At 34.7% G+C, this 27,471-nt stretch overlaps 1 protein-coding gene across 1 annotated transcript in view; it reads right to left on the bottom strand.

Moving 5' to 3' along the window:
• The window catches only part of LOC150105708 (histidine--tRNA ligase, cytoplasmic-like), a 190,507-nt gene that overhangs the window by 56,176 nt on the left and 106,860 nt on the right, over window positions 1–27,471 (bottom strand). The window contains exons 8-9 of the mRNA XM_090394308.1: window positions 10,599–10,726; window positions 7,238–7,310 (exon numbers count right to left, since the gene is read on the bottom strand). Coding sequence (XP_090250434.1) covers window positions 7,238–7,310; window positions 10,599–10,726 — 201 coding nt within the window. The remainder of the gene's footprint in view (window positions 1–7,237; window positions 7,311–10,598; window positions 10,727–27,471) is intronic.

Genomic DNA, 27,471 nt, shown 5'->3' with positions numbered 1-27,471 from the left:
CGACCTAATGCTCTCATCTAAAAGCTATTTAAAGTAATGGGGGAAAGTCACTAACAGCCAATCTACACCTGGAGAACTATCAACTAAGTAGTGACCACTGATATAGACTCTACAAATCAAGATCCACAGCAGATCTCTTCTTACATCATTCATCTCTGAAAATATGACATGGAAAGGTTTAGAGAAACCTGTGCTATTGTACCCAACACTTCCAAAACATCTGATAAGATTTGACATTAAGGGCTTTTCAGTATTTTGGCACCCTCTAATGTCACAAAAAATAAAATAAAATAAATTAAAATAAAAAATATTAAAATAAATAAATAATATTGCACAGCCCCATTACATCTCCTTTCTTGGATTACTTCACTAATACACAGGAGGAACACAAACATTACCATTTATATTATGTAAACAAGCAGTGAGGAATAGTTAGAACTGAGACTCCAAAATCAAATAGTCAGATGTAAGCTTGTTATCTGAGGAAACAAACAAATAATTGAAATAAAAAATAATAATAAATAAATAAATAAATAAAAATTACAGCTATGTGGGAGTTACTCTTAGGATAACAGTCTCCAAAATTTTTGGCAAATTAATGCAACCATTAATTCAGGTTAGAAGAATTCTTCATGGCCATGGCTGACTCAAAAAATAATCTTTCGGATCTGTAACGACTTCTAAATAACACATTAGTTTTCTTCCATCTAATCCTGTGTGAAGGAGTGTCCAAAGTGTGGCCTGCCAGTCCTGACTTGCCATGATAATGGTAGCGAATGTACTTTTTATGTTCTTCTATGCGGATGTTAACACATCTTCCTGTCTGCCCATAGTAGGCCAAGTCACAGTCACAAGAAACTTCATCCACTCCAGGGTGTGCTAGAGGGGTGGGGGGGGGCAAAGTTTATCCTTAGGCAAGCAGATCTGTTCTTGTGTATTAGAGAAGAGAGAGAGAAATAGAGCTGTACAATATTTCATCTATTATGTAGGAACTGTAGCCACTGGCCAAGAAAATATAGTGCAGATATTTGAGTTCTGTGGACAGAGCTGTATCATTAGAACAAATGGTCCTGGCTCTATATGTAAGTGTTTTTAAAATGCCATACTGTTGGGCTGGATGATGATGTGATTGTTTATTCCCCTGTGTATGTGCACATGCATGTATGTTGGCTTTCTGTAAATGGAAAAAGATAGTGATCCATCTGAAAGGTGGATGACTAATGTGTCAAGAAAAGGTAAACAGTTATTAGAGTCTTTTTCTACTGTGAAATGAATTTTGGGGTGTTGGCTATTTAGGTAGGTCACAAATGCATCCAAAGTGTCCATGGGGCCAAATGGCAAACATATCATGAACATAGCATAACCACACTAGGAGCTGTATGAAGCTGTGGTAAGTATTTATTTTCAAAGTGTTCCATGTAAAAGTTTGCTAAAGGGGGGGGGGGGCATAGCAGTATCATTAATCTGTTTGTAGATTTTTCCTACTGGGGCTTATATCTACAAGCCCTTAGTTTTGTTTTTGTTTTTTTTAAAAAAAACATTAGAGGGTGCCAAAATAGGACTTTGGATCTTTTGTCCATTAAAATTGTATTGTTTAACTTACTCACCATCACATATACATGCTGTATTATGCTCTGATGATGCTGATGTGAAATTCAGCAAAATATAAACAAGTTAATAAAACATCTTTTTATAAAACAGTTTGTTTGGTGTTGTTAATACTGTTAAAAATAACTCATGAATAACTGTCAACACCTAAGCTTATTTGTTATGCATATTACACAGATTTAATTCTTAATTTTCTTTAAGAATTAAATACACAGATAAAATTCTTAATTTAATAAGAATTTTAGTTTTCCTTAACATCAAAATACAAACATTGCAAACATCAAATGGCATACTGAATGGAGTATCTATAGAACAAGTAAAATAGGTCAATTATTTGGGCACAATGTTTAGTGAAGATGGAAAACTAGATTTGGAAATGGACAGCAGTTGACTTCCGACCATACTAGCTTTGCTAGTATGGTCGGAAGTCAACAGAATGAATTTGTTTAGTGTCAAAACACTAAACAAACCATACACAAGACAGTGTTCAAACCAATTTTAACATATGGAACTGAGAGCTGGGTTAGAATAAAGCTCTTGATCAAAGAATGGAAACCAGATATGAGAGTTTTGAGAAAGATCAGGGACATGAACAAATGATAACAAAGGCAGGATCATATTAAAAATTAGGATATTAGGGAAAATCTCAACCTTATTGGCATTCAGGAATATGTTAGCAGAGCTAATCTCAAGTGGTGTGGGCACTTGAAAATAACGGGAGAAGAAAGTTTAACAAAAGTTCTTTGCCAGGATGGCAAGAAAAAGACCCAGAGGAAGATTAAGGTCTAAGATGGGTTGGCACAGTAAAAAGCATCTTAGAAGACAGAAATATAAGATTTGATAATATTGGAATCTTGACAGATAACAGATTAATTTGAAGGAAAATTGTCAACAGGAAATTAGTAATGATGTAACTTTTTCATTTAGTACTATCACAATATCCTGTACATCCCCTGAAGAGTATATATGTCAGCAATTTGATGATAATGATGAAAAATTTATACATTTAATGTTTGTGGGACTGTTGATGTTTATTTATTTATTTATTTATTATTAATTCTTTTTTTCAGATTACATTATGTATTATGACTAGCATTTATAATCTGGTATTTTTCTTCATATTTCCTTATAAACATGTGCAAAATTCCAGTTCAATGTTTTATTTCATTTTTATTATAGAAAAGACAATTTCAGGTTAAGCATAAATATAGTTTGCTTTTATTCTTTTTTTTATTTTTATTTTTTAGACATGAAACTAAAGGCAGTCACACAACACAAACTATCCTGTCTGCCCAAGCACCTCCTTCATCTCATTTGTCAAATTTTCATAACATTCAATTATTTGCAGGCATAGACTTCTGTGGCTAATTGGTTCAAAAGATATATTTCGGTGATTACACCACATTTTTTTATTCAGTTATTCAGTTATATAAAACACTGAAATAATAGTTCCTGACGAGTTTCGTAAATCATAGGATTTACATCTTCAGGGGGTAAATAGTATAACTTAAAGTTTAAACAAGAGAATTAATAAATACAAATCATAACCATCTGGCTATTCAAAAAATTGAAATAACAGAATGCAGATATATAACGTTATTGACGTTGAACAATACTGGACGATGTCACGTGTTCTTGTTCTCGTTCATGCAGTCCGAGCTCAGATTGAGGTAGATTTTTTATTAGAGCTGACCACACTTGATGGAGAATTAAACCTTGATTTTTATTGCATTGGGTTGGGTTTTTTAGCATATTAGCAGCTTCTTTAAATTTTCTTATATAACTGTTGTTTTCTATGTATGACATTGTCGTTTTTTGTCAGAGTACATCGTGTCCAGTGGAAGTGGTATGGAAAGCAAGACCCGTTTTTTGTTCTCTTTTGTATTTTTTGGTGTTCGGCCATGTGTATTTCTCCAGATCTTCCTGTCTGTCCTACGTAGCAAATCCCGCAAGAGCAATGGATTTTGTAGACTCCTGGTTTTTTAAGAGGATGATGAGGTGGTTTTGGTGGATGTAGGAATCTTGAGATTTTTTCCATAGGAAGGAAGGCTACTTTTATGTTGTGTTTGTTCATTAATTTGGCTAGCTTATCTGTAACATTTTTGATATAAGGAAACGAGATTGCATTTTTGTAACCCTGTTTTATTGTGTTGTTAGCTGGAGGCATTTTAAGGATTCTTTTGATGGTTTTTGTTTCATATCCATTCTGTTGGAGGATTTGTGTTAAGTATTTTAGTTCTTCATTACATCTTTCTTGTGTGCTGGAGATATTGTATGCTCTGTCTTGAAGAGTTCATTATTATGAACTGGCCACATCTCTTCCATCCTACCTATGGAATAACATCGATAGTGTTACATTTAACAAAGCAATAGCGATCTCAGAACAGAAGAAACATACATTAATTCAGAAGTTCAACGTACTACTTCAGAAGAAGGAAATACATAAAAAAACAACTAGATCATTCAAAAGTAGTTATTAATCTTTCTTTGAGAGTCCTAAAAAAAAGAGGAGAATAATCTTTTACTTAAGGGTTTTAACTTCGCCTTAACCACACGTTTCCTTCCAAAAATTGATATCATAGCACAAATAGAAAAAGGAATTAGAAATCTACCGGACAACATGGCAGATCTTATCTGTATAGAAAGTACAGCTTTACTATTAAAAAGCAGATTACCTTGTAGGAACCTACCTTACAATGAATATGTTTGCTTTAAAAAGTTAAAGGATGACAAAAATATTGTCATAATAAAAGCAGTAAAGGCAACGCAACTGTCGTTTTAAATACTACAGAATATGATAACAAAATGAAGTCTCCTGGAAGATACCAACACCTGCAAACCCATAGACAGAGACCCAACTTGGCCTACACACAAAAAAACAAATGATCTAATTAAAAAAGTTGCTGTCTGGACGGAAGAACTTAAAAAATACTTACAATCAAAACATCCTTTGATACCAAGAATATATGGTGTTCCAAAGATCCATAAGACAGATATACCTTTAAGACCAATAGTAGATGGAAGAGATTCACCGACTTCAAACTTGGCGAAATACCTCACCAACATGATCTCACAACATATAGGAAAAACATCTTCCTTCATAAAAAATAGTAAACATTTCATAGAAAAAGTGAAAGATATACATATTGGTCCAACAGACATCTTAGCAAGTCTCAACATTATCAGCTTGTTTACAAACGTTCCGAGACAAGAAATTTTGAATCTCCTAGAAGACCTCTTCCCTCCAGACATCTTGAATTTTTTTAAACATTGTATAAACAATACTTTTTTCACCCATAAAGATAGAATCTGGGAACAAAAAGGACTGGCCATGGGTTCATCATTATCACCGGCATTAGCAAACCTATTTATGGAAAAATTTGAAAACAATGCTCTTAAGAATTACCATAAAAAACCAAAAATATGGCTACGCTATGTGGACGATATTTTCATCATATTCAGTGGAACAACAAATGAACTTATCAATTTCAAAGATTATCTCAACAATTTGCACAACACCATAAAATTCACTTTAGAACAAGAAAAAAATAAAAAACTTCCTTTTCTGGATATTCTATTAGAAGTTAATGAAGAAAGTAAACTCTCCTTCTCAGTATATAGGAAGCCAACAAACACTGGAAGATTTCTAAATGCAACCTCATACCACCATCCTTCACAAAAAAAAAAAAATAAATAAAAAAAAATAAGCTTAATTAAAACTCTTCGAGACAGAGCATACAATATCACCAGCACACAAGAAAGATGTAATGAAGAACTAAAATACTTAACACAAATCCTCCAACAGAATGGATATGAAACAAAAACCATCAAAAGAATCCTTAAAATGCCTCCAGCTAACAACACAATAAAACAGGATTACAAAAACGCAATCTCGCTTCCTTATATCAAAAATGTTACAGATAAGCTAGTCAAATTAATGAACAAACACAACATAAAAGTAGCCTTCCTTCCTATGGAAAAAATCTCAAGATTCCTACATCCACCAAAACCACCTCATCATCCTCTTAAAAAAACCAGGATTCTACAAAATCCATTGTTCTTGCGGGATTTGCTACATAGGACAGACAGGAAGATCTGGAGAAATACACATGGCCGAACACCAAAAAGACATACAATACAAAAGAGAACAAAAAACAGGTCTTGCTTTCCATACCACTTCCACTGGGCACGATGTACTCTGGCAAAAAATGACAATGTCATACATAGAAAACAACAGTTATATAAGAAAATTTAAAGAAGCTGCTAATATGCTAAAAAACCCAACCCAATGCAATAAAAATCAAGGTTTAATTCTCCATCAAGTGTGGTCAGCTCTAATAAAAAATCTACCTCAATCTGAGCTCGGACTGTATGAACGAGAACAAGAACACGTGACATCGTCCATTATTGTTCAACTTCAATAATTATATATCTGCATTCTGTTATTTGAGTTTTATGAATAGCCAGATGGTTATGATTTGTATTTATTAATTCTCTTGTTTAAACTTTAAGTTTAAACTATTTACTCCCTGAAGATGTAAATCCTACGATTTACGAAACTTGTCGGGAACTATTATTTCAGTGTTTTATATAACTGAATAAAAAAATGTGGTGTAATCACCGAAGCATATCTTTTGATTCAATTATTTGTTTCTTTTTGGAGATGACAAGCTTATATCTGACTATGGGATTTCAGTGTCTCAGTTCTATTTTTCACTGCTTGTTTATATACTGCACAGATAGAAAATGAATGTTAATTTTCCTTAACATTGAAATGTTTCAAAAAGAACTACAAATTAGATTAATTGAAATAGTCCCATTTTATACTGTCAGAACTTAAATGACTTAAAGGTAACTTTTTACATAAGCAAAAACTAATGTTTTACTCTGAGATGGATAACACTTGATAGACTGAAAACTAAAACAAGAATTATGAAACCCAACATATTTGTAGAAGCTACTATGAAGACTGTATAAAAATAGCTACATGCATTACTTATAATGGATTATTCACAGTTTTTGAATTAATGGATGTAAGTGGATTAATGATGCATGAATAATGCATCATTAATCAGTTACAGAATTTATATCATTAATACACTTACTGTGCATTTAATGACATGGTTTATTTTGAACTGTTGTAGTCCAGTCAAATCATTTAAGGTGACAGCAACTATCCTTCAATGTGCACTGAGGAAAAACTGTCCTTTATGATCAACAGCTGTGTTATTTTCCATTCATTACTGTATGACTTGCATCAAAATATCATGGTCTGGAAAAAATTCAATGATCTATGCTGCTATCCAAATAGAAAAGACCTTGTAAATTCAAAGCAGTTAAAAGCATCTTGCCTGCATTCTCTGCTCCACATTTGAAGAATGTAATAAAATATGGAATTAAAATAGTTATAAGAAGGTGATAGAAAGCTGTAGGTGATTAAGGAAAATAAATCTGTTCAAAATTTGATAGTAATGGTAGTTTTAAAAATGGGGAAAATGGGTAAAAGATACAACACTACTTACAGAAAAGCTGCTATAGGGTGACATAATATTCCAGTAAATAATCAAGAGTTAATAATAAAATAATAATTTCTTAATCCATAATTTAAAAAATACTAGCAAAAACTTACCAGTCAGCACAACTTCATATATGATTCCTGTGTAGTAATCTAAACCTCGTGCTAAACTAAGGTCAAATAAAACCTGAGAAAGAGAAGAAAGAGGAAGAAAACATTTAGCAGAGAACAAAGCACATTATCATAACTATCAATAATATTAAATTATGAATCTAATTGTATTCAAAAGTCATGCTCCTATGCTAATACCTGTCTTCGTTTCTTCAATTTTCTATACTCAGCTGGCATTTATCCCAACACATGAAAGCAAACATATATCCAACCTATTCCAAAAAAAAAGGGAGATAATGTAGAAGGTTACAACATTCACCTTCTCCACTACCTAGAAGCCCATCAGTTAATCGGCAACTACAGTATGATTTCTCTAATCTACAGAAGTATGCACTCTCAACCTTGACATTTCCAGGACTTTTGATCATGTCTGGCATTGAGGCCCACTAAAGAAACTGTATTCTTTCAGTCTACCCACCATCCTCTGTAATTGGACAGTCAGCTTTCTCTGTGATCATTCACTGCATATCGTGGTGGACGGCACCCTCTCTTCGACCTTTGCTAGCAATGCAGGAATGCTTCAGGGCTGCATTCTATCACCTAAACTTTCTTCAATATATATAAAAATGCCCTGCTTACAATCACTACTAATCCTATCCACGTTTGCTGAAAATAATTCGTATACTCCATTCATTCTACTTTTGACAAACTGTGTAGTTCTTAGCCATCCCAAGTTTCAGGATCATCTGTAACCAATGTCTTAAACACTGATCTCCATACCATCCTTTGGTGAGGCAAGAATAACCTGGTCACCTTCAATACCACCAAAACATAGCCTTGCCATTTCTCTTCAAAAAAGATCTCAGTTCACATGCCTGCTTTACCCTTAGTAATAATACACAAATCACAAGTCAGGATCAGCTTGCTCTCTCTCTCTCTCTCTCCTTGGATTGACATTTACCTCCAGCCTCTTCTGGAATCAATAGCTTCCTCAGCCACTAAAAACTTAGGTATTCTTTTCTGCTCAAGATGTTATTTTACTCCCACACAGCTAATAACCATATAAATCCCAAATCTGCCCATCCTTAGAATACTGTTCGCACATTTGGAGTAGTGTACCTAAAATCCAAAAATTCTTGATACTGTCCAGAGGAAAGCAATTCGATTCATAGAAAACCGTTCCTTCACAGGCTCACTCCAACCTCAGATCACCTGAAGTTGAAGTGAGTTGATCATTCGCTCTGTGTCTCTTCTACAAGTACCTACATGGTCAATGCTCTAGTGAGTGACTTGGCAAACATCATTCTTCCATTGCTACTGGGCCTGATAAAACAAGAGCAGCAGCCACTGCCCAACATCCCTTTTTAGTACAAGTACTTCCTCATTTATTCCAGCTCTTCAAAAAAAATGTCAGATTTCTTCTTTCTCAATCCTAACCTGCACTCCACACACACACAACACTAACATGCTATAGATTCTTGTACTTCTCGTGTGTGTGATTAAAAAAACGTTTATAGAAAATGCCTTTTGCTAAACAAAAAACAAAAATACACTAACATCAGAAGAGCTCTTATACATATACAGTGGAACCTCATTTGTCAACACCCTCTGTTCGTGAACAATTCAGTTCCCAAAAATATTTTCCGAACAAAATTTCGGTTCCTGAACAGGCAAACGGCAACCACGTGCTGAGCTGTAAGGCGGAAAAGCATCAGTTACGCAGCAGCCTTCGTTCCATGCAGACACCTGCTAGAATTTGCAGTTGAGTTTTCTTGATTTTCTTTGTGTTTTTTTTTTTTTTCATAAATTATTATTAATTAAGCCACCATGGGGATGCAGAAGAATAGTGATAGCAGCAATGCGAAAAGAAAAGTTGTTAGAACCACGATAGTGATGAAAAAAGAAATCATATCCAAACATGAAAATGGTGTTCGTGTCTCGGATCTTGCTATGCAGTTCAGTATGGCGAAATCAACGATCTGTACAATACTCAAAAAATAAAGAGGCGATCAATTTTCGTCTATATTTTATCTATTTATTGTGTTTATTCTTTTTATGCAAGATTTTATGCATTTTCATTATGTTTGTATACGATCTTATACATGATGAAGTACTGTTGTAAAGGTTTAAATAAACAATCATCTGGGGTTCGGGAATGGATTAATCCATTTTACATTAATTCTTATGGGAAAATGGTTTCAGTTTTCGAACAATTCAGTTTCCGAACAGGGAATGAATTAAGTTCGACAACCGAGGTTCCACTGTATTTCAGCTTCATTGTGGCACACAAGAGTATTCAAGTGAAATTCAGAGTGCATATAAAATGCAATATAAAAACCTGACAGGATTTATATTAGATTTCAAAAATTGAGCTCTCCTGAAACCTCTATTCTCAGGTTGTTGGCTCTCTTCAAGAAAAGGGCAGAAGAAAGTCCATCGAAAAGCAGAAAATACCCAAACATTTAAGGGTGTATGAATAGCTCGCATTCTGAAACTATAAAAAAATTTAAGCCTTGTGAGGTTTCAAAATCTGACCAATCCACATTACATCATACTTAGAACTATTGTGCTAGAATTATGCTGGTGTGTGTGTGTGAGAGAGAGAGAGAGAGAGAGAGTACTTTACCCTGTCAAATTCTTAATGGTTTCTGAAGGTCAAACCATGCTCTTTACCTAAAATCATGTATCACATTATAAGTGTTATTATACATTTAGCTTTAAGTATTCTAATACATTTCAATTCTACTCTAACTTCTCTATTCTGATATTGTTAACACTTCTAATTGTTGGCAATGAATGTGGCCATCTTGGCTGAAAAATTAAGTTTTTGTAAGCTGAATCTGGAAAAGTTTTTATACATCTAACTTATGTATGAACATCCAAAAAAGTGAATTACATCTATAAATTTCATGTGTTCTCTTGCTGGTTTTGCATCTTAACTCTTCACCAGTGATATTATTCTATTATAGCAAGAGTACAAATTCCAGGAATTCATTGATGGAACTATGTGTGATGAAATCACTCAAATCCATCAATGAACTAGAAAATTCAGCCACTGTATTTCCTAACCTCCAAATAATTCTCTTCAGACCGACAAATTTAATACCTGGATCATGCAGAATGAAGAACCCAAAATTCTGGGAAAAGAAACCCAGCCATCTCTATAAAGATTAACTGACCTTTGGTTGAAAAGCCAATATAAAAGTTCTTCACATACTATGTTAGAAATCAAATCCAAGTCTTTCCAATCAAAGAGCATTGTTGCTACTAACGATACTACAAAAATACTACACACATTATCAAAGATAAAAATTGTTATATTTTATTAATTTGATATTACATCAAGATAATATAATAAACTAACCTTATCAGATATGCCAAATATATCACAGTAATGGAAAAACAATTTCAGTGTTTCAAGTCCTTCCTTTGCAGTTTTATTGAAGGACAAATTTTTTTCATTCAACAGCTCATCAATAAGTTCTATTCCACCTGCAAAAAAATGATATACAATTACATCTGACATATCCATAGATGTGATTGCTGCATAACTGTTATCTGGGTATCTTAGGTCTCAATGTAAGAGACACATGTAACCATTATGTATATAACCATTTAACCATTAAAAGGTGTGCACATAAACTAATTATAATACTGACAATATACTCAAAACTATCTCTTAACCCATTTCACTTGTTCAGCACTCTGAGCAAAGCATGCAATGTCCAAATACTGCCCACAGTTGAGAGAACTGTAGCTGGCAGAATGCCAAGAGTCAATTCATGTTGAAGGAGAGAAAGGAATAAGGGATGTACAAATTCATCACCAACATACAAAATCACATGCTTTCTTTCTGTTTGCTGTACTAGCTTGATTTTTGTTGTTGCTTTTTTTTTTTTTTTATGATGGATTCAGTACCAAGTTCTGGTGTTAACCTTTTAGTAGCGCTTGCAAAAGAATACTGCATAATGTGCTGACATTCTGCAAAGCTGTTAGAAGGTAGTCTCCTTCTTTCAATTTTTCAGGACACAAAATGTGCAAATGAAATTGGACGTATCGAAGTTGACTGTTAAAAGAATTTGTAGGGAATCAAAAGGTGAAGATAAGCCAAAATTTTAAATCTAAAATCCTCCAGAGAAAGAAAACCATCAAAAACATACCTTTGAATGATTTTGATGTAGACATTATGAGAACTATTTACAAATTTTATGTGGTCAAGCAAATGTTCCTAAATTGATTCCTATACTGAAAGAAAAAAAATTAATTTCCTTTGGAAAATAAAAACTTGAAGGAAGATACTTCATGAAATCAGATTTTGTTTCAGAAAGTCACAGAATAAAAGGAAAGTTATCATGGAGTAAAGCGACATAGTTTTATCTAGAAAGCAATATTTCAGAGTAATACGTTTCAAGCAGGGGAAAAAAAACAAAAAAACAATTGTGTTTCTCGATGAATCATGGATTAACAGTAAGTTAACTTTTGGAAAATGTCAGCAATCTACTGTATTTACTCACATATAACTCACCCTCACTTATAACTTGCACTCCTGATTTTACTTTACGAAAAAAATTTAAAAATTTTCACATAAAATTTTCGAAAAAAAAAAAGTTCAAACACGTTTCACATCAGGGTGATAATAACTCGCTCCCCATAACATGCAATCCCCAGCTCTATGATGCAGATGCAAGAAAAACAATAGTTTTATTGTATTACTGAATAAGGTACAGAGACATTTGCAGTCTGTGTAATATATTTCTCAACAAACAGTGCAATTAGAGACAACTGGGATAAAAACAAGACTAACTAAAGAATCACATGTCCCCCTCTCACAGAAACTATGCTGTACAGACTCAGGCAAAAACCACATATTGCACCAGAAAATGCAGTATCTAACTAAAAACTATTGTCCAATTTTTCAATTACATGAAGTAAGTGTTTGTTTGATTGCTTTTGAAATTTTCGATGTATTGAGACAGATCACAAAAGTTAACTTCAAATAAAATTCTACTGCGAATTGAAAGATGCCAAAGAGGCACGCAAACAAGCGAAAATAAAATTCAGCCAAGGGGTTGAAACTTTGTGCGAGTTGAGCTCACCTGCACAATGCAGAAGCGGTACACAAATGGTAATGAGAAGTTCTGTCAGAACGGTAAACGGGCAAAACACCATCCCATCATGAACATGTTAAAACTAAGAAATATATTAGTGAATGTTATGAAAGTTTCAGATATTATGGAATTTGATTGAAGAGAATTAGCATTTCAATTCAACAATTGTTGGCTTGCCTTTGTCGTTGAGTGGGGTGATCTTTTGTTAATACTGCACCAATCATATGCATGTCTTCATAGCTGCTCTGTCTCTACTGACCTACCACTGCTGTCTGTTTTGTGCTCTGCTTTCACTTCTCATTAGTCATTCGTGAAGGATTGTTCATTATGTATCTCAAGTCTTGTAAATTACTGGTAATTTTTGCTTGAAATAATGGGAAAGAAGATGATGCTATTTTGGTAGATTATGTTGATGATGACACGAGGAAACTGCTCTTGAGGCAGGGAGTAGCAATAGTGAATAGGAGATTCTTGGTAAGTCACACCCATTTTCAGTTTTTTCCTGAAGGAAGACTTTAGTTGCCGAAAATCCCCGCATATATCTTGCACCACAATTTTTTAGCTTTAATTTAAGGGAAAAAAAATGATTTCTCTATTTGTAGTGATTCGTGTTAATGTTTCCAGAACAAAATTACATAGAAACAAGAATAAATATGGTAAAGAAGAATGCAGAGTGCTGCAAACTGAAATGTTTTACAGTGCATAATAAGTTTGTGTACATGTGGAGAAATGGGTTTTTTTAACGAATTCAAATTTACTTTACAAATCCGATTCAACAACTGGAGATTACCATGGGAAAACGAATTCTATGATCTTCAAAAAGTGAGCAGAGGAAAAGATAATACCAAACCTTCCTAAAAACGCAGTTGTTATAATTGATAATGCTCCATACTCCATCCAATTAAACAAAGTTCCAAATAGTTCTCATAGGAAGTAAGTCATTATGGATTGGCTCTCTGCAAATAACATTTCTCATTCCCCAGATATTTGAAAAATTGAATTATTCAACTTGGTCAAAAGAAATTCACCCAAAACTGAACTATTTAAATTCGGCACTGCACAAATATCATAGATTCCTAACTTTGAGACTACCACCATATATCATTGTGATATTAATGCTTTTGAGCATGTTTGGGCAGAAGTGAAGATTTAATTTTATTTGTCATCGTAATGTAACTAGGGATATTGACACGTCGAGCATTTTTACGTTTTCAGAACAGACAATTAAAAGTATTACAGTGCAAAACTGGAGAAGATATTGCTCTCATGTCGTCTCATTGGAAAATATGTATTGGGAGAGAAATGGAATTATCAAAGAATTATGCAAACCTTTGGTGATTAATGTAAGTGATTCAGACATTGAGTCAGATGACTATGAAGATTAAAAGGATTTGATGAAAGTTTTTTTTTTTTTTCAAAATTTTATGCATGGCTTTGTTAAAGAGTCACAACAAGCATAAATAAGTTTAGAACGTTAAAAGTGTCTCTGAGTTCCCTCAACTGTAATTTTAGAATGGCTTGAAAAAATTTCTGTTTATCTGTATAATTATTATTTTTTTATATAGAACTTTCTTAAAAATAAATTTTGCTTACAATATTTTTTATTTTATACCTTTTTTTAAATTTTGTTTATACTGTATATAAAATATTCCAACTGTTATACAAGCAAAATAGTAACCACTTTAAAAACTAGAATGTTCATAAAAGAAAAGCTAATTTTCTAACATGTAATAATAAACAAACTGATCCTACAAGACAGATTGATTGCCCTGTTATCGGAATGGATTCACCTCCTGCCATGCACAGAAGTGTCGCAGGTTCTCTCATCTGTTGTCGAACAGTATCTCTTTGTTTTCTCCTCTCATATTGAAAAATTTCCTCCATCTAATAAAATTCCTTAATAACTTATATGCTACTACCCCCTCTTTTTTTTTTTTTTGTTTTCTTTTCCAAATTTTGTAACTCATACCTTCAATCTATCGTGATGAACATTGCTCAGAAATATTTCCAAATTCAGATTTCTCTATTTGTAGTGATTCATGTTAATGTTTCTGGAACAAAATTACATAGAAACAAGAATTAAACAGATAATTTATTGAATAAACTACATATTTACAACCTGATGTTTTGCCAGTTCAAGCTGGCATTATCAAAGGCATATTGAATATACACAATCAACAAAGACTGAAAATTAAAATGAACTCCCAGGCAAGGGACTTTGCTTTGGAGCTCCACTACTGAATCCTCTCCATTTTCTCATTCCCAAGAAACCCAGGCAATCAAATCTGAGCACAGTAATCCTTTGATCATATCAAAGCCCATATCAAAAAGGAACAATAACTTCTTTACTCATACTTATTAGAGTGTTTTTCAATATCCAAGTGATTCTTTGAGCTATTTTGTCTACTTTAACAATATGCTCCCCAAACTTTGTACTGTTTATGAGACTGATGATTACAATTCTTCTTATATGATCCCCAAATTTTTTAGTTTTGCTTATTGATACTACTCATTTAACTTACACCTGACTTATTCTCCTCACATTAGATGTGCTATCTGATGGCCAAATTTTTTAGTTTTGCTTATTGATACTACTCATTTAACTTACACCTGACTTATTCTCCTCACATTAGATGTGCTATCTGATGGCTGCTTCTCTCAAAACAATACACAACTATCCTTACAAACGTTACTTTTTTTTTTAATTATTCTATAACCTGTCTCTCTGTACACACATGCACGATAGCTTTCCTGATTCAGCACTTCCATTTTCTCACTGAATAATACTTTCTTCAACCACCTAACTGCAAATTAATTCAACTGTAGACCATCAATCCATATAAGTCCTTTCATCCAAGCATCTACTAACAACATCATTTCTCTAATACACTATCATTTTACATGACCCTTCTGAATTCATTTCTATTCATTAGCCTTCAACAACCATGTAACTTTTTAAAAAGTTAAATGGTTGGTCTCTAGAGCAGGATTTACAGACTATGTAATATACAAATAAATAAATAAAATAATAAAAAGTGATTAAAAAAATCCTTAGCTCACACACACACAGTACTATAGGTTTATGACCACTTGTGGGTGAGAGACCACATTATATATATATATAAAAAAAAGGTCTGAAAAACACAAAAAGTCAAACCATCAAAACTATGAACTGTGTGTAAATACACTTGCATAAATACTTAAAGCCATGAATAACATGTTTTGAGACTTCTATTTTAGTTACTATTTCTATCACATCTTATTTCTTTCTTATTTATTATTATTATTTCATGACACCTCAAAGGAGTCTGAGGATTCATTGAGGGAGGACACATACTCTACAACTCTCCATCTCCACTACTTCATCCACAACTACACCGAACCTCTACTATTATCATCTACATCAACGACATCTACTGCCACATCTACTACCACCACCACCACCACCACTAGTATTTTTTGTCTGTAAATGACATGTGTTCTGAAGGGCTGATTTGTCTGTATGCAGGATTAAAAACCAGTTTCCAAGAGGGGAAAAAAAAACCTGCTACCTCTTTATGAGATCAGCTAACTCGCCTTCAAATGAAAAAGCCCATATAAAGATTCTTCCTGTCACGACTAGAATCAAACTTCGGCCTTTTCCAATCAAAGGGTGCAATGTACCGTCATTCTTCCAATTGCGCTATGGAGGCACTTATTTCAATGACAAAAAACATTTGCAAGCAACCCTCTCTTGTATAGAAGTGAACAAATCGAAAACTACAAACATGATATCAATTATTATTATTATTACTCCAAGACCCATGGAGTCAAAGGATACTGCTCTCCATACACAATTCGCTGATATCTATCAGATAGCCAATCTCCAATCCAATGTACTAGTCTAATATCCAACCACATCCACTCTAGTTTGACTATCAACTTATCATGTGGTAATCTATCAAAAGCCTTTGCAAAATCCAAGTATACTGCTGAGTATCCATCTTCCTCATCGAATACAGCTATCACCTTATTGTAATAACTGAGCAGATTGCTAAAACATGACCTCCCTTTAACAAATACATGCTGTCCATCAAAGATGATACCACTGCTGTCTGCCCAATTCTGGATCCTCATTGTCACTAGGCTTTCCAGCAGTTTAATCACAACACCTGACACATAGATTGGTCTATAATTTGATGCTCATAATTTATCATCTTCCTTATGAAGTGGTACAATCTTCTCTTCTTTCCACTCCTTTGGAACTTGACCCAGTGTAAGATTCATATTAACAAATATGCCAAGGCAGATGTCAACTCCTCTTATTATTACTCCTCTTATGTTGCCTCCTAATGCCCCTTCTTTCTCTGTATTGCATGCTTAATCTCCTCAGCCATCCATTTCACACCTACCTCATTTAATCTTTTGACCTTTGGAATACATTTAGAATTTGCTTCTACTAGACAGTCCTTAAACAGCACCAAAGCACTGATCTCCTTTCCACCCAATTCCTCATTCCATGCTACATATGGAAGCTATCTCCTGAGTTACTCATAATCACCAGCCTCATAGGTCTACACATATCAGTTCCTCACAAAAGTCCTCACATGGCTGGCAATCACCCAGGTATTCACTTCATGGTCACTCTCACCAAATGGAGAGAGATTCGGCACCTTAATTTATAATGACATCCTCTGATCAGATCAAATCTAAGATCCTTAAATCCTCATGCCCTCTGTTACATACTGTCTGAGGTAGCTATCCCACAAAAACACGAGAAATTCATTTTCTTTACTTCCAGTTATTATCTCGTCATCCCAATCTTTAATTAAAATCACTCATAATGATCACCTATTTACTAATACATTTCTTGGTCATTACCCTCCACGTTACCCGATCTATAGCAACAACTGACTAAGTATTTAGTCAGATGTTGCTATAGACCGTACCATACTGCCTCAAAACCACTGATACTATTTTCCCCTTGCATCTTTACCTTGTATGGACATAACTCTTTTTCTATCATCAATAGCACTCCACCTCCCTTTTATTTACTTATTTCATCTTCATGAAATACATCATACTTTTCCATCTCTATTCATGTCTGACTTATTCCAACAATCTTTGGGTGAATGAACTCAAGTACAATGGAATCACTTCCCTTGATACTTCTAGCATTCGTATACAAACATAACTACTCATTTTTGGATCTATAACAAGTTTCACTGATACCACTTATTAGATATAACTTCTCCATAACTTCATCGAGCCATTTCTTTTTCTCCTTACCCATTTTGGAACCTTCAAATCCAAATTTTCTCCCACATTCCAGGCCATACCATTCCCTTTTTCTCCACACACACACACACACACACACACACACACACACACACACACACACACACACACACACACACACACACACACACACACACACACACACACACACACACACACTTTCTCTTTGAGCATCAACCTTTCTCACACTGTGTTTTCGTGTCAACCCTGAGTCTTCCCATTTCTCTGTTTGTTTTGCAGACTTGTCTCATTCTCTACACTCATGCTCAGATTCATTCTCTGCACTCATTACTCTCTACTCTCCCTTCCAGCAGCAGTCTCTCCAAAAGACTCACACCAAAACCATTCAAATGAAGTTCGTCACTCTTACACAGTTCGATCATTAACTCATTCCACACATTGATGAACAGCACTTCTTTCTCTTCACACATTTCTGCTAACATCATTCATAATCCTTGCTCTCTGCTTCATCTCATCACTATCCTTCTAAACAGCCTTCTGATATCCAGTCTTACATTCTCCTTGTTCGCAGTTCAAGTTATTTGTTCCTACTACTACTACTACCACCAACTCTTTTGCTCATTTACTCCTCAATATCTAATGCTTCAATCAATGCATTAATTTTACCTCCTGGAAAACAATCCTTGTGCATCTTCTCATTTACCACACCTCCAATAATCAAATCTGCATACAATGTCACTCGTGAGTCTTTCGTTGCCTCTTTCATAGCAACATCATTCATTCCTGTCTTCTTCACTCTTCCATATATATCTACAATTCTCTTCATTTCACTCCGCATTCACTCAATCTCTTGCCTCCTCTTCACATATTGTGGCATTCTTTCACTATCATTCACTCTCATTATCTTATTGTCAGTCATAGAACCATGTTTACTGTCAATCCTACTTACCGTTAATTGCACTTTGCTTGTCAACATCATTATTGAATGTTTTATTGTCAATCAAACTCTTTTCCTCGTCACTTTCACAAACATTTTACTGCTGTTTCAGTTATGACACCATGTTCCTTACTCATGTTTAAAGCCTTGTGGTCCAACAGAATATCACACTTCCTACATGACATCTACATTAACTTCTTACATTAAGTTATTTAAAAAAAATTGTATTATCTTCGGAACACACTTTGAAACACTGTAACCAACATGCAACTGCTAACATCCCATGCATACTTTTTTTTTTTGTATAACATAAGAGTAGAAGTAGTAATAGTAAACAATTAATGATATCATCATCATCATCAAATTCCTGGTATATACCCTCAAGGGGTGTACAGGATATCATAGTACTACATGAAAAATTTACATCATTACTAACTTCCTATCTACAATTTTCCTCCAAATCATTCTATTACTTGTCAAGACACCAACATTATCAGATCTTATATTTTTATCATCTAAGGCACTTTGTACCATATCAATCAACCTATATCTTGGTCTTCCTCTAGGTCGTTTTCCTGCCAACCTGGCAGAGAACACTTGTTTTGCTAATCTTTAATCGCCCATTCTGTTTAAGTGACCATACCACCTGAGATTAGCTCTGCTAACGCATTCCTGGATGCTGACAATGTCAAGTTCTTTCCTAATATCCTCGTTTTTAATATGATATTGCCATTGATGCCATCTGTTCATGCCTCTAATCTTTCTCAGGATTCCCATATCTGCAGTCTCTAGTCTTTGTTTAAGTGTTTTGTTTCTGACCCAGCTCTCAGATCCATACATTAAAATTAGTTTGAACACTGTCTTGTATACAGTTAGTTTAGTGTTTTGGCTAATTTCTCTTATTCCATATAAATTTATTCAGTTGACTTCCTACCATACCAGGTTTGTTGATTCTGTTGTCTATTTCCATATTTAATTTACCACCTTCATTAAAAATCGTGCCTAAGTAGCTGAAATGTTTTACTTCTCCATTCTATAGGTTCTATAGGAACTATAGGTTCTCCATTCACAATGCAGTTGATATTTTCAATGTTTCTGCCTATTTTCATTGTCTTTGTCTTTTTAATGCTTACCTTCATACAATATCTATTACAACAGTTATTCAATTTAGTCAGGGAATCTTGCAGACTTGTAGCGGATTTATTTAGGAGTATAACATCATCCACATAAAGCAAAGAGCTGAGATTAACATTTTCAATATTTTCATAAAGTTTAATACCACTTTCCTTCGTAACGTGATCCACATAGATAATGAATAACAGAGGAGATAATCTACATTCTTGTCTGATACCAGATTTAACATTAAACTACCTTCAATTCTAACTGCTAACTTACAAGTCAAATAAAGACTATAAGCATTACTTGATATATAATGCCCCATTGACACCATATAACTGTAGCATTTTGAAGAGCTTCTCTCTTGGCACATTGTCATATGCCTTTTCCAGGTCTACAAAACTTAAACCCAGATCTTTATTATATTCTCATGACTTCTCAACAATCTGATCCTGACAGCCTCTATTTGACCAGAATCCAGTTGTTCTTCACTAAGCTTTCTCTTCCACAATCCTTCTCAGCTGTTTCTCAAGTATACCTGAATATATCTTACCAGGAATACCCAGTAATGAAATACCTCTGTAATTCTCACATTCAGTTTTATTTCATTTTTTATATATGGGTACTATGAGAGCTCTTCTCCAATCATCTAGAATTCATCCTTCTGTCCAGGCCTTCTGAACTATGCAGTGCAGCCACTGTAGGACTTTTATACCTCCATACTTGAGCATTTCTGGTCGAATATCATCTACTCTAGCTGCATTTCCACATTTCATGCTTTTGATGGCTTTTTCTACTTCAAGTATGGATATGTATTCCTGACTGCGTGCCTGGTAAGTGTTTTTTTGCCACTGTGCTGTCATCACTGCTTGTTTCATTTAGCAATTCTTCGAAGTAATTACTCCATACTTCAAGGATATCTTTTTCTCCTGTTTTCATGTCACCTTTATCATCTATAATTCCTTTTACAGCACTCTTTCCTCCATTTCTGAGCTTCTTCAACAACCTCCAGAATATTTTGCCACCTTCTTGATATTTATTTTCTATATTCTTGCCAAAGTCCTCCCATGACTTTTGTTTAGCTAGTTTTACACAGTGTTTAGCATTCTTGCATTTGTCTCTGTATTCTCTAAGAGCAGAAGCTGACTTATTTGACAGAAACTTTTGATATGCTTTTTTCTTTTGCTTCACTGCCTCTTTTAACTTCCTGTATCCACCATGGAGTTCTGATTTCTCTATCCTTGCAGACAACCTCACCACATGCCTCTTTGGCTGAATCAATAATTCCTGAAGAAAAAACAATCAGTTTTTTCTTCAGGGCTTGCCAATGAATCTCCAAGGTTTGGTTCCTGTTCTCAAATTCTGTCATTTTTTCTTGAATAATGTTTGTGTAATTTAGTCTACAGTTCACATCTGAGAGCTGCTCAACTTTTATTCGCTTTAAAACTTTCTTACATGTTCTTCTTTTCAATATGAAATTCAATTTTATCCTGTCAAGACTAAATGATGATCACTTCCAATTTCAAATCCTCTGGTATACTCTGGTGTCCTGCACCAGGAAGAAAACATCACTATCGACAATAACATAGTCAATGAGACTTTTCTTATTCTTTGCCTCTTCTCTCAATGTGAATTTGTGCGCATTTTTACGTTGAAACACTGTGTGAGTAATAACCAGTCTATGTACTGGGCAGATATCCAGAGAATTAATTTAACTATATATGTATATATATATATATATATATATATATATATAGTTAAATTTTGACATTTTAATAAAAACTTCTGCATGCAAGCATGAATATTTTTGATATCTGTGCTTCTTCTATTTTCTCAATTCACCATGTGGATAACCAACCAACTGACACAGCCATGTTTACACTTTTCCTGATGCATGAGAGTGATCTGGGGCATGTTCCTTCGTTATCTGAGCCCTTAAATTGACACTAATTTTTTGGGTCCTCAGCTAGAGCTTCATGCACCTGTGCATAAATATGGCCCTGATCGCTGATGATTGTTCTACTTGAAATATGCCCGAAAATATAATTTGAAAAGGTTTTGTAACTAAAAACAGCATGTAACCATGAAAATTTGAGGTAAAAATAAATGCAATTTTTTTTTCCCCTCAATCATCATCAAATTCCTAACATGTACCCTCAAAGGGTGTACAGGATATGATATTACTACATGAAAAATTTATATCATTACTAACTTCCTATCTACAATTTTCCTCCAAATCGTTCTGTTACTTGTCATGACTCCAACATTATCAGATCTTATATTTCTATCTTCTAAGGCACTTTGTACTGTACCAATCCATCTATTTCTTGGTCTTCCTATGGGTGTTTTCCTGCCAACCTGGTGGAGACAACTTGTTTTGCTAATCTTTCCTCGCCCATTCTGTTTAAGTGACCATACCACCTGAGATTAGCTCTACTAATGCATTCCTGGATGCTGACAATGTCAAGTTCTTTCCTAATATCCTCGTTTTTAATATGACATTGCCATTGATGAAATCTGTTCATGTACCGAATCTTTCTCAGGACTCTCATATCTGCGGTCTCCAGTCTTTGATCAAGTGTTTTACTTCTGACCTAGCTCTCAGATCCACAAGTTAAAATTGGTTTAAACACTGTCTTGTATACAGCTAATTTAGTGTTCTGACTAATTTCTCTCTTATTCCATATGAATTTATTTGACTTCCTACCACACCAGCTTTGTTGATTCTGTTGTCTATTTCCATATTTAATTTACCATCTTCACTAAAAATCGTGCCTAAGTAGCTGAAATGTTTTACTTGTTCCACAGGTTCTCCATTCACAACGCAGTTGACATTTTCAACAATTCTGCCTATTTTCATTGTCTTTTTATTCCTGACCTTCATACCATATCTATTACAACAGTTATTCAATTTAGTCAGGGAATCTTGCAAACTTGTAGCGGATTTATTTAGAAGTATAACATCGTCCGCATAAAGCAAAGAGCTGACATTAACATCTCAAATTCTGATATCATGTTTAATACCACTCTCCTTCATAATGTGATCCATATAGATAATGAATAACAGAGTGGGTAATGTACATCCTTGTCTCACACCAGATTTAACATTAAACCATCTTCATGTACCTCCTTCAAACCTAACTGCTGATTTACAACTCAAATAAAGACTAAGTATTGCTTGATATAATTCCCCATTGACACCATATAACTCCAGCATATTGAATAGCTTCTCTCTTGGCACCTTGTCATATGCCTTTTCCAGATCGACAAAACTTAACCACGCTACCGGCCAAGACGTTTATAGACATCAAAGTTATCATGGATGCGAAGTGCATATTAAAATTATAATACCATTCATAATACATTGAAATATATGATGGATAGAAATCATACGAGAATGCGTATTTGATCCATAGTGGCCGGTGAGGGGGTTAAATACAGATCTTTGTTATATTACTATGATTTCTTGGCTATTTGTCATAAAGTGAAGATCTGATCCCGACAGCCTCTATCTGGCCTGAATCCAGCCTGTTCTTCACCAAGCTTTTCCTCCACAACTCTTTTCAACCGTTTCTCATAAATCTTACCAGGAACACTCATTAGGGAAATACGTCTGTAACTGTCACATTCAGTTTTCTTTCCCTTTTTATATATGGGTACTATGAGAGCTCTAATCCAGGCTTTTATACCACAATATTTCAGCATTTCTGGTCAAATATCATCTACTCCTGCTGCCTTTCCACATTTCAAGCCTTTGATGGCTTCAAGTATGGATATGTATTCCTGACTGTATGCCTCTTGAGTGTTTTTTGTCACAGTGCTATCACTACTTGTTTCATTTAGCAATTTTTCGAAGTAATTACTCCATACTTCAAGGATATCTTTTTCTCCTGTTTTCATGTCACCTTTATCATCTCTAATTCCTTTTACAGCACTCTTTCCTCCATTTCTGAGCTTCAACAACCTCCAGAATATTTTGCCAGCTTCTTGATATTTATTTTCTATGTTCTTGCCAAAGTCCTCCCATGACTTTTGTTTAGCTAGTTTTACACAGTGTTTAGCTTTCTTACATTTGTCTCTGTATTCTCTAAGAGAGCACAAGCTGACTTATTTGCCAGGAATTTTTGATATGCTTTCTTCTTTTCCTTCACTGACTCTTTTACTTCCTATGTCCACTATGGAGGTCTGATTTTTCTATCCTTGCAGACAACCTCACCACATGCTTCTCTGGCTGAATCAATCAGGGTTTTCTTCAAGGTTTGGTTCCTGTTCTCAAACTCTTTCATTTTATCTTCAATAATCTCTGTGTATTTTAGTCTACAGTTGACATCTGAGAGCTGCTCAACTTTTATTCACTTTAAAACTTTCTTTCAACATAGTCAATGAGACTTTTCTTATTCCTTGCTTCTTCTCTCCATGTGAGTTTCTGCACATTTTTATGTTGGCACATTGTATTAGTAATACCCAGTCCATGTCCTGAACAGAAACCCAACAGGTATTTGCCATTATTATTAGTTTTGCTCTTTTCTCCAAATTTTCCCAAAATATTTTTGTGTCTGACAATCACTTCCTAATCTGCTATTTAGATCCCCAACAAGGACCAATTTTTATTTTTTCATTGTGTCAGTAGCTTTCTCTAGAGCCTCAAAAAATTCTTCGACTTCTACCTTAGTAGAGCCTTCTGTGGGACCATAGGCACAAATAAGTCTCATTGTCCAGTTTCCAATTCCGATATTTGCCCACATCACTCTACTTGAGACTGCCTGCCATTCAAGAAGATTAGCCTCATATTTAGTGTTGAATACTATGGCTACTCCTTCTTTTCCTTGATTGTCATTGCCTGAATATTACATTTTGTATTTATTGCTCAGAAAAATCTCACCAGTTTTTGTCTTTTTTGTTTCAGTCACCCATATTATGTTGATCCGGTACTTATCTAATTCCTCAGCTAGCTCCATTTTGTTTGCCATTCAGGCTTCTTATGTTGATAGTACTGATCTTTAACTCTGGTGATATTGAGTTGGGGTGTGTTTTTGAGTTTGTTCCAGTAGCTGATCTTTTGCTGTTCGCCTTGGCTCCCTGGCAAAAACAGCGGGGGCCTTGTTTAAACGGGCAATGCCCCAGCCGGCATGAAATTTTTCATGCGACAAACCATCATTTTGTATTTTGGTTTAAGCCAATAAGAATACAATTTGGTCAGCTACATGCCAAATTGTTAGCCCATCCTCGTTCATTCAGTATCCAGGTAGATACCCGACAGGGTGCACCGCGAGAAGGTGAGGATTGGACATTAGGTCAGAAGCCCTGGTTGGTTCTCCGCATTCCTTTAAAAGCTATGTGGAGGTCTTCTCTCAGTTATACAGCTTTGACCCTTAAGCACCCCTTTTTTCCCCCTGAAAATTGAAAATAAAATATTTCGAATAGTGCCATCCTTCCTCAGTAAAAATCTTAAAGAGGAATAAGTTAAAAAAAAATGAACACATAACAATTATCAACCTTTTTAAACATTAACTCCCCCCCCCCCACACACACACAAGAAACAAGATAGCAATAACAATCACTGTTAATTTGATAACCAACTGCCGCTGGTGGCCTGTACATAAGCACTGCAACACTGCAGCACCCCCAAGGAAAAAATGAAAAAATTAAATTTTATTTGTGTTTATAAATAATAACAATGCTAACAACATTATATAAATGCAATACAACATGTTAAAGGATACAGCTTATGTTTCGACATTGATTGAATAGTTAATAATTGGAATTGTTCGATTAACGCATTAGATTGCGAAATAAATACACTGCGATCTAATGCAGTGTCCATATTATCACATTCAACCAATTTCAGCCAGACTCACCGATATTCGTTTGCGCTTCTCATTGCATGTAACTAGTGAATCTGACACTGCTCTTTGGGCAGTGTATAGTATGCTTGCGCACATTATTTCTGTGAGGAAAGGGTGAACTATTTTTTGCAATCTTATTTTATTTTGTTAAAATAACATATAATTATTTATTTATTATAGATACAAGGCTGAATTAGGACGAGTGTCACTGTTGTTGAAAATATGAAAAGAATTATATTTTTTCAATTATGGTTACACGAAACAAATACACTGTGATCTAATGCAGTGTGAGAATGATCGCACCAATTGCAGGTAGACTTGCCAATATTTATTTATGCTTGACACTGCTCTTTGGGCAGTGTATCGTAAGCTTGCGTTCATTATTTCTGTGAGATATGAAACTTTTATTATTGGTGTTTGTTCGTGGTGAGGGTGAAATATTTTTAATAAAGCAATTTTTTAACATGTAAATTTATTTATTAATAAATTGGTTACTGATTAGGAAAAAAAGATTTTTTTTTATTTTATATATGCAGCACCCAGACTTAAAATTTTCACCAGCCGCCACTGCAAACTGCAGAACTAAGTCACATAATCAGAAGGTGCAGTGTATTGTTAAGATGATGTTACAGGTTATTAGAAGCAGTTGAGAAAGGTTAGGAAAGAGTACAGGATGTCCACACTGGTCTTCCCTAGTTTCAACGTATTACTACTACTTAAGTGTATGGACCATGGCGTCGAAATTGTACAAATGCAAAGGAACATTCACCAAGTGTTTGTAAAAAAAAAAAAAAAAAAAACTGGACAAATCTTGTAGTCTCTGGAATGTTTGAACAACCCAAACCTTACAATATTTCTGTATTTTGATTTTTTACCATTCTTTGAAAGTAGGGAGGTGAGGTCCAATCCAATGTGGGCACCCTATATATTAATGCCTGTTAATTGAACATACATGTATCTATCAGATGTTAAGGAACAGTAAGTCTACACTGTAGCATGCAATGCAAAAAGAGTATAGGCAAATTCAAATCAGACTTTGAAAAGGCCAAACGAAAACTTGCCCTATGCTCAAATCGTAGTCAAGCCTTCTCACATATCAATGACACTAGGTGCAACTTCTGCCTTTGTTTCCAGCACTCTCAGATTCAGAGGGTACTGTTGTAACACTGTCCAAAAATAAGGCTGACCTCTTGGCAATCATTCTCCTTCAACTGCTGCAAAGAAGTCAAAGTATCCCATTTCACCAAGCACAGCTTGTTCTTTCTTCAGAACACCAGAAAAATCCTTCTAGTGTCTTTGATAACAGCCTTGATATTAATAAGTCTCTAGTCCTGGTGGTATTCCATCCCCAACCACACAACTTGGAGGTGGGATAGAATACCAGTCCAGAATTATTAACACTCATTCTATATCAACTTACAATCTTTCATACTGATTCAGGAAAACAACTCCATAATTCAACTCATTCCAAAGCAATATAAAAGCCAGCCATTTAACCTTTCATACCACTGCTTTCACCTCCATTCTCTCTAAGGTAGAACTGTTCAAGAATAAGCAAAATCAATATTATTCTCTAAATGCATCTTCCTTTTACCCTCTTTTACCTTGCGGTGTCGAGGGTTTATTAATAATCGGACCTCAAACCATTCGCAGGATAAGGTGGTCAGCCCTACGTCCGTAGTGTTGATTTCTCAAGACCGGTTTGCCTGCTTTGCGGAATGAAAAACTCCAGATAAACTTGGGGGAAAACCCTGCTGTTCATGCCCAAGGCCTGCTAACTTGGCTATGGCTGAGGAAGATCCTTCAGCTCCTCACGTCTCCGATGGGATTTGAACCTAGGACACTCTTTCCCCAGGCATATGGTTGCGAAGCGCACAGCCACTATGTTAGAACAGTACTGATGCTATATGGATAGACAATCCCATCTATCTCTCTCTCTCTCTCTCTTGCACTCACTCCAACTGCTTTTTCAAAGTAAATGGTGGATGTCAT

The sequence above is a fragment of the Typopeltis vanoorti genome, chromosome 6, assembly GCF_054136105.1.
Source record: "Typopeltis vanoorti isolate ZY-2024b chromosome 6, IOZ_Tvanoo_1.0, whole genome shotgun sequence".
Classification (NCBI taxonomy): Eukaryota; Metazoa; Arthropoda; class Arachnida; order Uropygi; family Thelyphonidae; genus Typopeltis; species Typopeltis vanoorti.
Note: the sequence above shows the minus strand (reverse complement) of the source record. Positions and strands in the feature narration are given on the sequence as shown.